Source organism: Oryctolagus cuniculus, chromosome 4 (genome assembly GCF_051225735.1).
Source record: "Oryctolagus cuniculus isolate XC-2025 breed Fujian yellow rabbit chromosome 4, ASM5122573v1, whole genome shotgun sequence".
NCBI classification, from domain to species: domain Eukaryota; kingdom Metazoa; phylum Chordata; class Mammalia; order Lagomorpha; family Leporidae; genus Oryctolagus; species Oryctolagus cuniculus.
This window is the reverse complement of record NC_142870.1, coordinates 99,917,549-99,929,580: the sequence shown is the minus strand read 5'-3', so window position 1 is coordinate 99,929,580 and position 12,032 is coordinate 99,917,549. Positions and strand designations below refer to the sequence as shown.

Sequence of the window (12,032 nt, the reverse complement as noted above, 5' to 3'; positions counted from 1 at the left end):
TCCAGTCCCGGCTGCTTCACTTCTGATCCAGCTCTCTGCTATGGCCTGGGAAAGCAGTAGAAGATGGCCCAAGTCCTTAGGCCCCTGTACCCTTGTGGGAGACCTGAAAGAAGCTCCTGGCACCTGGCTCCTGGCTCCTGGCTTTGGATTGGCTTAGCTCCATCCATTGTGGCCATCTGGGGAGTAAACCAGCAGATGGAAGACCTTTTTCTCTCTCTCTGCCTCTGCTTCTCTGTAGCTCTGCCTTTCAAATAAAATAAATAAATATTTACATAAATATTTTTTAAAAAATATTGCTCTAAAAAAGAATTCTTGGGTTGCTTTTATATACACAGAAGAGAAGCAATTATTTCAGAAAATCAATATACACATTTGAGAAGAGGAGGTAGGAGACATAAAAAGACTAGAGTTCTCCCAGGGGTGAGGGAAGGCATGGATGGACTTTGACTTCATATGGCACAGCAGGAAAGCAAGAAAGATGTATGATGGATTTTACAGAGGAAGAAACAGACTCAATCAAGGCTCAGTGCTGCCTCAGATCAGAGGAGGGGCTGAAAAGTGAGAAAGGGGTGCCTTCATTGCTGTCTTCATCTGAGTCTGCCCATCCCTCTGTCACCAATCAGCTCCTTAAGATCTGTGTTTGGGGAATGTTTTAGGAACATGGAAGCTGCAGCTTCCTGTCCTTAGGACACCTCTGTCCTTTGCCCCCACCAGCTCCCACTCACCCTGCTGCTCTCAGCCCTGGCCACCTGCCAAGCTCATTCCAACCTTGGAATCTTACACCAGGCCTCCAGGAATGTCCTCCCAACTCTCCCTGGCTGGCTGCTTCTTGGCATTCAAATCTCTGCCCCTATGTCACTAAAGAATTCCCTTTCCTGACTACCTATAGATAAAGGAGCCCTCACTCACTCTTGGAATACATCATTTACCTGTTTTTCCACTCTGCCGCACACAGAATTCTTATTGGCTAAAATAGTTCTAAGTCTCCTTTCACAGAAATCTACATTCTTCAAGGACAAGTTTATTTTTCCTTTACTTGAAATTGCATCTCACATCCAGCACAGTGCCTGCACATAGTTGATATTCAAATGCCTATTGATTGACTGGTCCTCTGCCCCCTAACAATACCCTAAAGTGAAATGTATCTTAATATGTTTATTTTAGAAAAATCACAAGTTTCAATTTCAGGTTAGATAATATTTTATTCTTAAAAATTAACCAAGGAGGGAGATTTTTAAATTGTGCAGTGGCAGACTCATAGAATGGCAGATGTCCTAAACAGCACTCTGGCCTCAGAATCAGCCTTTAAGGCATTCAGATCTGGCTAAAAAGCCCATGAGAGTTTCTCAGACATGGAAAGCCAAGACACTCTGGCAAAAAAAAAAAAAAAAAAAAAAGAAAAAAAAAAAAAACCTAAATGAAAGAGCTCTGTGAGATCCCAGCGGAAAGAATGGGCCATCAAAGAAGGAGGTACCTTTCTCTGAAGGGAGGAGAGAACTTCCACTTTGATTATGGCCTTGTCTAAATAAGATCAGAGTTTGTGAACTCAAGAGGCTTCCATAGCCTTGGCAGCTCATGACAAGAGCCTTGGGTGATTACTGATGTCATAAATAAGGGTGTCAATTGTTAAATCAACAACGGGAGTCAATGTGCACCTATTCCCCATGTAGGATCTCTGTCCTTAATGTGTTGTACTATGTGAATTAACGGTATAACTAGTACTCAAATAGTACTTTATACTTTGTGTTTCTGTGTGGGTGCAAACTGTTGAAATCTTTACTTATTATATATTAAGTTGATCTTCTGTATATAAAGATAATTGAAAATGAATCTTGATGAAGAACGGGATGGGAGAGGGAGTGGGAAATGGGATGGTTGCTGGTGGGAGAGAGGTTATGGGGGGAAAAACTGCTATAATCCAAAAGTTGTACTTTGGAAATTTATATTTATTAAATAAAAGTTGAAAAAAAAGTTGTGCTGTGTATGTAAAAATGCATTCCTGATTTCAAGATAACTTATGCAAGATCATGTGTCATGATATTCCATAAAAGGAGCTTTTGGGCCTGGTGTTGTGGTGTAGAGGGTCAAGCTGCCGCCTGCAATGCTGGCATCCCATATGTCCAGTTTGTGTCCCGGGTTCTCTACTTCCAATCCAGCTCCCTGCTAATGGCTTGGGAAAAGCAGCAGAAGATGGCTCAAGTGTTTGGGTCCCTGCCACTCATGTGGGAGATCTGCAAGAAGCTCTTGGCTCCTGGCTTTGGCCTGGCCCAGCCGTGGCCACTGCGGCCATCTGTGGCGTGAACCAGCTGATGGAAGATCTGTCTCCCTCTCTCTCTGTAACTGACTTTCAATTAAATAAATAAATATTTTTAACAAGGAACCTTTTATACAGTAGTACAGATTGTCTTCTATTGGATTTGTAGTTTTGACCCCCAAATTCTATTCTGAAATATTCTTGAAAAGACCTTGAAGCCACAGACAAAGTTTATTTGAAAACATAGTTTAAAATTGCACAAATATAAATACAATTTAATAAGGTGAAAAAGGGAAGGCATGCTTCCAATAATAGTACAAAAATACTACCTTAATCTTGGTACTTTGCAAATTCTAAGCCATCTGATTAAATTAAACACATCAATATGATCAGGGGTTATTTTTATAATAGCAATTTTATTTCAAAGAGCAATGCAGGGAAACGCTAGGATGAAGACTTAATACCCAACAGAGTTGTGCTATGATACATATTTCACTAAGTCACAGTTACAGTATCACATAGTATGCCAATAACTTTAAAATCCATCCCCTACTGCCATTAATTTACTGTAAGTTACTTAATTTGGGTTGGTACTGATTTAGAATTTCATAAACATTTACTGTTAAATTTTTTTCTCTGTTATCTGTTTTAGCTTGAATATGAAATCTCAAGATTTCAAAGGAGCATGATGAGAGAGAATTACAGAATTAGTTTCAAAGCAACATTTGTAGATTAGATATGCAATATTCATATATAAAATATATAGAAATGTCTTTTCTAAATAGTTAATAAATGCTTATCATAGCTTGTAAAAAGTTCACTAAATTAATCAGGTATTTTTTAACCAATGTAAACAAATCTGGGCAATGAAAATTGAGAAGGGAAGATATATGGGGAAAATGAAAGGAAATTGGTAAAAATTCAGGTTTGTCTATTTCCTTTAGCTGCTGGTAACACAGGCATGAACAGTTTCTCACATGGCACACTCTTTTTATAGTATCCATGCAAAAATGTTACATATCTCAGAGAAAATGCCACATGCCTAGTTTAGTGTGGACACCTCTTAGTCCTTTTTATATCATACCATTTCCCTGCCCAGGAAATTAACAAATAAATCCCAAACTATACACATTTTATTGTTGAGCAAAGAAATACCCCATCTTTTTTTTTTTAAATCTTAATATTACTTTCAGTGCAGGTTTCTAAAGTGACCCCTGGAATCAGTCACGGTTTGGCTGTGACACTGTGACATTGCAAGTTAGCTTTTTCTTTCAGAGAAGGCCCTGAGAAAACAGCTCTGAGGTTGGGGCACTTATTTCCAGAGCGGGTTACTTGGTTATTTTGGTATTTCTGCAGAGGTTGCAGGTAGTGGAAACCTTGCTCAAGGCAAAGGACTACATGAGAAGTTGTTAAACCTCACACTTCAATTTTCTGGTTTTTCTCCTCTTAACTGTTCAGTGCCCCCACACAAGGGCCCTTGCTATGTGTTTGGGGAATTCTGTCTTTGAGCTCACGTATATGTGTGGGGAACTGTAAGGGTGTGTGAAGGAAGTAACAATGCTATCATTAACATCAGACTCCACTGTCTTACTAAACTTTGCTCTTTCCATTTCTGGTCACCTCATAAAATAGTGGCTACAAAAAAAAATGCAGTGAGCGCACTTCTGAGTTTGTTCTGAGCGACATGAAACCACCTCACCACCCCTGAATTTCAATTTAGATCCATGGTCAACTCGTTTCTCAAGGGACATGGGTCCAAGTCCACTGACCATATAAATTGGGCAGTGTCAACACAAACAATGCTGTGATATCCCTAGACCTCAATGTAACATTGTACCATCCCTGTCTGTCATTTTTAGAAATTAAGGCACCATTTATACTTTGCCTTATGAGGGTCTTCATGTGCCTGAAATTACCCCAACCTCCTCCTCTTATTTAGCATGTCAGTTTTTCTAGTTTATTCCTAAACTTTTGGAAAAAATCTGAAATGCATTATTGAGAAATTAGAAGCACAAACCTTTATATTCTGAGGCAACCAACACAATTCAGTTTAGTAACATTTACACACATGGATTTGTTTTAGATTTGGATCTGTTGTGACTCAACTGGTGTTTAAAAAATTAATTTGGCACTGGCTGCAACACTGTCCAACCAGATGTGTGCATATCTGTAAAGTTTGGTGTGATAGCATGAAAACAATCTCAACAGTAAAGTAATAAAAGCAAATAGAAAAACTATAACACAAAATTCGTGAAAATGTTCCCTTGTTCAGGAAGAAGGAAAAATAAGCTAACCTATGAGAATCAATCATGCACTGTGTAAATTTACATTCAGTAAAGTTATCTTGCATGCTTTGGTTAATATTTAAGTAAGCAGATTTGCAAGTACTGATGCATGCAGTATTTTTGTACCTGAGGTTATATATGTAGGTTTTTAAAAATTGCCATTTTTTTAAAAACTAACTTTATGCCAGAGTTCATCTATGAACACTCCTTAAAAATATATATGTATCTACTTCTTTGTTCAAAACAGTTTAATTTCAACCAGTTCTATAAATACTGAGATGACAGGAAATTGTGCAGTAAAATCTGGATAGGGGATGAATTTGAAATTATTTTATAAAGTTGAACTAATGCTTGTGCATGTAAAATAATTTCTAAAATAAGAGGGCTCAGAAAGATGGCACATGAATCACACCCTCCAACTCCAAATACCCTGTTCTAGATTGCTTTTAGAAGTGTTTCACGGTATAAAATAATAACCATTACTGTGACATCTAACTTAAAATACAGTCCAGTCTTATGAAACAGATTCAGGGGCAAATGGAGAAGGGGCACCAATATTCCCAATGAGCTTGCAGACAGTTATGGTAAAGAGTTTGGGATGCCTGTCCTACATGGGACTGGCGATAATTGTGTTCAAGTCTTGCTGTTATGACTTATCCCTACAAGTCTTTAGTCCCAAGACTCGACATAATAGCTCTCTTCAAATAAAAGAATGAAGAACGAGGCATAAAATGTTGAAAGTGAATGTGTTCTGGACATTCCTACCCGGTTGGGTATCACTAATTTGCTATTCTGATGGGAATCCAGATTGGCTAGGAAAGCACAGTTCATAGTTTCTAGTAAAGTTGCCTTGTAGACAAGATCTGCCTTTCAGATCAAGGACAATGACCTTGGAAGGAGGTCCAGGAAGGAGTAACCAATATAATTGGCTCAGGAAGAGGGTCCTTTACTTCTCTTCCTCTACTCTAGCCCTCCTCCTCCTTAGCAGCACAGAAATGGTTGTACTTTGAAAATTCAGCAATGATCCCTGGGTTTCTCTGCATTTTCTAAGCAACTGCATGGCTCTTCTAGTACAAGACTACCACCCTCTAAAAGCTTAGGCTCTTATTCATTATACACACACACACACACACACACACACACACAAAGGAACTCAAAGCATGCCCAGAGTTCCTGCTAAGGGAACCAAGGACAGCTTCCCTTTCAAATGGTAAGAGCAAATTAAATGACAATTTCATGCCATGAAGATGAGATGCACAAAGCAATTCTGCCTTAAAAATGTGTCTACACTTTTAAAAAAGATGTACGTGCTGTTCACAATAAATACTGTCCTAAGTTTTGCTACCTAATCTTTGATGGTGCTGTATTTCTATAAACTTTGCCTCACTTTTTAGTACTGGTTTTTACTTAGCAGCAACCAAGTTAAACCAAGCTATTTCTTATTTACACTACATTCAGACTTTAAACTGTTACTGACCTCATGTATGTGGTACCAGCAAGGCCAACACAACGTCTTGTTGTCATTACTGCAAATCCAGTTGCTGCTGGAGGCATAGAATGACGTCACACAGAGGATACCTGTAGGCTCCTTTGAGTCATTTGTTCAGAGGTTCCTAATGGACTAGATTCAAGTCAACTAACTGGCCAGTCAGGAAAAACACAAAGGCTGTGAAGAACAGAGGCAGGCAGAGATGGGATTCTGATCTACCAGGAGTAACAGTCAGCTATTGTGGCCTCGAGGCTGGCCCCGGAAGACCTTCTCAGTCTGGGTTTCTAGAATTCTAAAATGTGAAAGACACCATTCTTGAAAATATTGTTGAGCCTTACTTTGCATCTAAGGGATCTGTGGGCCCAGCCTGGATGGCTGCCCTTGCCCCATGATGAATGCTTAGCGACTGCTCTCTGCTGCTCACCTGGGGCCGTCACCTTGCCCCTGTGAGCGTTCACAATGAGTATCAACCTGGTACCCACCATTTACAGGGCCTCAACTCTTTATCTTTACAAATTAGAGTCTGTTATAATATATAGAAGCCTCAAGGACTTGTGGTTTTATGTTAACTTGAAGCTCTTCACGACCTGGAGACTTCAAAGCAGCAGAGGAGGGGATTTATACCTGCACTTAACATTCAGTTTCTCAGCACGTGTGCATATTTCACCCTTAGTAGAAGCTAATTCTCCAAACTGCTATGATCAGATTCTGTGTGTGTGCACACATAATTATGACCATTAGTGAAATGAGCAACTATTAACCAAAGAACATGATGAAAAAGTTGGGACTAGACTACTCTGTGGAAGGTTCTGGAACAAGGAAGGAGACAAGGTAGGAAATGAGAACAAACACTGGTGAAATTTGGTTAGCATTTTGCAAACAATTTTTTCTAATTCTTTAAAAAATGTATCTTTCAACATCATTAAGCCCCAAATACACACAGCATTCTGAAAAAAAAATAAGTGAAAGGTTGCTAATGAAACAAAACACCACTGCCAACAGAAAATTCCTGATACTTGCTAAATGTTCAAGATAATAAGACCCAAATGGGCATGCATCTTTCCTATTAAACCACTGGCATTCAACGAGATTCAGTTAGAAAATGTTAATCTTCTATCACTTAGAATGCAAGAAGGTGAACAGTGCAGATTATTATGGAGCTAAGAAAACACATAATTTTTAGGAAAATGTATTTATCACTTTTAAGAAACATCATTTAAAATATTAACAGTTTAAAAGGAATATTATTGTGCAGGGCAGTTAGAAAGCCAGTAAAATATGACGCTTAAGCAAGTTAATGCAAACTCAACCGAAATCATGGTCTCTTCAAACTTTCTCCCGGCAAGACAGACAGTACCTTGTTTCTAACTTAAGTTCATAGAGTCCCAGAAAGCATGTGCATAAGAAGATCTGTTTTAAATGTATATACACCCTGTGTCATACCAGTTTTAAGAAAACACTCTTTCAAAACCCTACACTATGAAAAACGATTTCAGGAATTTTTATTTGGTCCATTGATCTAACAAGGTTGAATTCTCAAATCTTTCACCCCCAAGGTAAAAATTGGAGCAACAAAACAAAACTCCAGCAAGGCATACATAAGATATTAAAGTGCATATATACACTCCCAGAAAAGTTTTGAATGGGAACAGCAAAAATTTCTAGTGCAAAAACTGCTTTTGCCAGCAAAGCTTTCTCTTTCTCTCTCTCTCTCTGGAATCAAAGGGCTACAGAAAAGTTAAAATTGGAAAAGGTTTAAGCAATGCCTGTCTTTAGTCAAGAGTTAATATATGTGCATGCACCAATGGCCCAAACTATGTTCAGTCTTGCAAAAGGGGGTTTCAGGGAATAGTTCTGAAACAGCCAGGATTCCCTAATCTGAGGCAATGCTTATTCCATGTGTTCTGAGAGCAAGTTCCTCAGATAAGTCATCAGCTGCAACTGTGGACAAAACACCCAATGAACGGTTTTGCAAAATGCTTGCCACTTGTGACGAGTATTCGCGAGTCTCTCAATTCTTCTTTTGAACCTGACCTCAACTCTACATACAACATTTTGTGCTTTTGGGTCTGAACAGAGACTCGGCATTGTCTGTAGGAATTAATCCCCTTGGGTTATATGACCTTGGCCTTTTGAATATCTGATTTATCCTTTTTGAAATTCTTAATAAAATAATTTTTAACTTCTCAGTACAGTTACACAGAAGAGGGATTATTATTTTTTATTTGTTTCTTCTCCTTCAAGGATCCAGGTTGAAAGCTCTTAGGAGGACATCCAGGTCACCAAGGTTAGCCGCCTGGAAGAGTTCCGGTTGGTCCATCAGAGACAGTGCGATTCTGAGGGCAGCCCAGATATTCCCGGAGATTGCAGGATGAGGAACTTGCTGTTGATTCCTGCTCTTTCTTTGCAAACTGAGGGCTGTGAGAAAGTTGCTGACCGCTTCTCTAAGAGGGTAGAAAAACACATTTTAAAATTGCAACAAATTACAGATAGACACTTAAACCCAACAGGTGAAATTATTTTAGTGTAAAATACTAAATCATCTCTCCATGGCACTTTGGATGGTCAGATGAACAACGCTCTGATTTATTATTCTTTTGTGAACACTCATTGTTAAATGGAGTGAAATCAGGAAGAAAAAAGCTGAAAGCAAATTTTATTTTGAGAATTTCACGTGGGAGACAAAAGAATAATAGCAAAATCACTAACTCATTAATGCATTTGGTTTCCCCAGCACCAGGAATGATTAGCAGACTTCATCCCTTTGCAGATGTGATTTCTACACGTAGAGCTTAGGAGAAAGGCTATAGAACTGCTCAGAAACAAAGCAGTCTGTTTTTCTTATTAGTGACAAATGCAGAATGCAGCTAGAGTGAGATTGACTTATTATCAGAGCATCTGGGCTTGAATCCCAATTATTTAGTCTTAGCAAATTTCTTATAACAGAAGTCATATTAAAACCTTGTGAGTGAGGCCAGTGTTGGGGTGTAGCTGGCTAAGCTACTCCCTGGGACACGGCTCCACTACCAGTCCAGCTCCCCAGTAACGGACTAGGAAAAGTAGTAAAAGATGCTCTTTATGGTAGTATGTAGTAGGTTTTATTAATTTTAAATTAATCTTTTTAAATGTTCTCAGTTTAATTTCTAGTATCATAAACAGGAGAGTATTTTTAAAATTTGTGGAAAAATAGAATTAAAAGATAAATTTATTTTGGTCCAAATATTTTTGAATCTATGCATGTTTTTTCATAAGTATTTCCATGAACTTTCTGAAGACCCCTGTTTGCAATGAATTTCAACAATTTCAGCACATAATAAATTTACCTTTTTTTAAATAAATTTATCTTTTAATTCCATTTTCCACAACCTTTTTGAAGTACCTTCAGAAAACCCATGTAAACAAAGCCCTTGTGTTTCCTAATACTCATTAAAAGTGGAAAGGGATTCTAAGAACACAAGGTTTGAGAAGAGTTGAGTTGGATCCTTCCAACTCCCATAGTTCAAGGCTGCTCAGGCACAGGTGTAATTGCTGGGTCTGTTCTCTTCAGCACCTCCATGAAACCCCAACATCATATTCTGTGACAAACTAATCCTGGCTAAATTCAATTACACCACTTATTTTGTATCTGCTTTACTTTTTTCATACACTTGATCTCTCTTATCATGCAAGGTAGTTATTAAGCATGTGGTAAGAAACCTTGAAAGAGAGGCCAGATTTCTAATTTCAGGGCACATTATCTAGGCATTTGCTTATCTACATTGCTAGATCTTCCTGACAGCAAAAAGCAGAAGGGTGCTGTCTGTAGCAACGTGAGTAACGGAGTGAACTGGGTGCTCTAATCATCCTCTATTCTGGTTTTCTTGTGATCATGCAAGAGAGGATTTATAAGAAAATGACCACAGGAATCTACTGTACAGACCCTTTCTGCTCCCTCCTCACAGGGTGGCAGCTCTAATGAGACTCTCCCTCACTTTTTTCTCCTAATCCTAGACTCTGGAGCCAGGAAGATCTTGGAACCCCCTCATTCACCGGCTGCTCCCAGCCCCTGGATTGTGGCAGTGGTCTCAGAGAGACTGGAGAGTAACAGAAGGCTCTGACTTGTTGGCCTTGTCAAACAACTCCAGGTTTTTGCATGAAGATATTTGAAACCTCTTCCCAAACTTGTGAACTCAGAGTCTTTTGGGGAGCCCTGATGATTATACATGTGTATATGTGAACGGCTTACAAATATTTAACACACGTATGTATGAACAGTTTCTTTATTAAATTTTTTTTTGACATAGAGACAGATGGATAGAACTGCAGTTCACTGGTTCATTCACATGACCACAACGGCTAGGGCTGAGCCAGGCAATTGTTCAGATGCCAAAAGAATGCCAACTACTTACGTAGCTCTCTGGGAACTTAAGTAAATAAAACCATAGCAGTAAGGATACTAGTGATGAATAATCATAATAAGAATGAGTAAGAATTGCTGTCTAAGCAGTGGGCATCTGCTCTGTTAGGCAATACATTTATCCTGTACAGCAGTCCTGCAAGGGAGTTATTATTCTCTCTCTCTCTCTCTTTCTGTCTTTACAAGTGAAAAAATTGAGACTCCACGTTGTATACCCAGAGTCATAAAATCAGTAAATGGCAGAGCTGTGATTTAACTGAAGCTTGTTTGATTACTACCAAAGCATTGTTCTTTCTGAGAATTAGAAAGGGATTACATTTTTTTGGTAGGGTTAAAACTAACCTTTAGTTCTCATTTTTCCAATTATGAAAGCAATACTTGTTTACTTAGGAAATAAAAAAAGTAGAAAAGGAAGATAAAAAAAATCATACTTTCATTACCCAAAGAAATAAACCTCATACAGAGCCCTGTTAGTGGGAGAAAGAAAAGATGTGTACCTGCATGATATCGACAAACGGTGAGATTTGAATGAGAAAGGCAGTTTAAACCATGAACCTACCAGTTTCCCCAGCCCCAATTCTATTAATACATTAGATTTAGAAACCAGGACTACTGCCTTTGCTTTTCCAAAAACTGGTTCTGGGACCTTCCTAAGCCCTTTTGCAGTGTTCCTCATTCATGCCCAGGGTTCCTTTTATTCTTAACTTAAAAATGAAAGATTGTACTGTGCATGCTTATTAAAGAGCTGCCTGTGGGGATGTCAAAAACTCAGATAACTCATCCTCACCCAGACTGATCAAATCAGAATCCCCAGGGGAGGGGTGTGGGAACCCAGACTTCCCAAGAGCTCTGGTGATTGCTGCTCTCTAAAGCTAGAGACCCAGATGGGGCCGGCGCCGTGGTTCACTTGGTTAATCCTCCGCTTCAGCGCCGTTATCCCATATGGGCACCGGATTCTGTCCTGGTTGCTCCTCTTCCAGTCCAGCTCTCTGCTGTGGCCCCAGGAGGGCAGTGGAGGATGGCCCAAGTGCTTGGGCCCCTGCAACTGCATGAGAGACCAGGAAGAAGCACCTGGCTCCTGGCTTCGGATTGGTGTAGTGCTGGCCATAGTGGCCATTACAGGAGTGAACCATCGGAAGGAAGACCTTTCTTTCTGTCTCTCTCTCTCACTGTCTATAACTCTACCTGTCAAATAAATAAATAAATATTAAAAAAAAATAGCTAGAGACCCAGAGATGCAGGTGTTTCTGCTGACAAAGGCCTCGGGGTCTCAAAGTCTGGTGTTCACCCTCAAGGGAAGGAGGGGGAACACTCCTACAGCAGGAGGAATTTTTACTTGGAAACACTCTTTCTGTTCATTCAACATCAACCCTGAGTGAGGCTTTGGGTTCTCAGGCTGTCACCACATTTCACCTGTAGGCTCCCAGGTTGATGCAGCTGATTCCCAGGTTGTATCTGGACCGGATGAAGCCTGGCTGAATCTCCAATGCTCGCGTGTAGGCCTCCACCGCTTCCTCGCTGCGGTCTCCATTGGCCAAGGTCGCCCCAAGACGGTTCCATAATGAATAGTCCTGGAGACAAAATGAGAACTCTCTAGCAACCCGGACA

At 39.6% G+C, this 12,032-nt stretch overlaps 1 protein-coding gene across 29 annotated transcripts in view; it reads right to left on the bottom strand.

Annotated features, from left to right (window-relative positions):
• Nucleotides 1-2,466: 2,466 nt before the first annotated feature.
• The window catches only part of PEX5L (peroxisomal biogenesis factor 5 like), a 264,996-nt gene continuing 255,430 nt past the window's right edge, over nucleotides 2,467-12,032 (bottom strand). For all 29 annotated transcript variants that reach the window (XM_051818811.3, XM_051818798.3, XM_051818799.3 and 26 more), the window contains 2 exons: nucleotides 11,838-11,995; nucleotides 2,467-8,472 (listed from right to left, as the gene is read on the bottom strand). In XM_051818811.3, coding sequence (XP_051674771.1) covers nucleotides 8,268-8,472; nucleotides 11,838-11,995 — 363 coding nt within the window. In that variant the 3' untranslated portion in view covers nucleotides 2,467-8,267. The remainder of the gene's footprint in view (nucleotides 8,473-11,837; nucleotides 11,996-12,032) is intronic.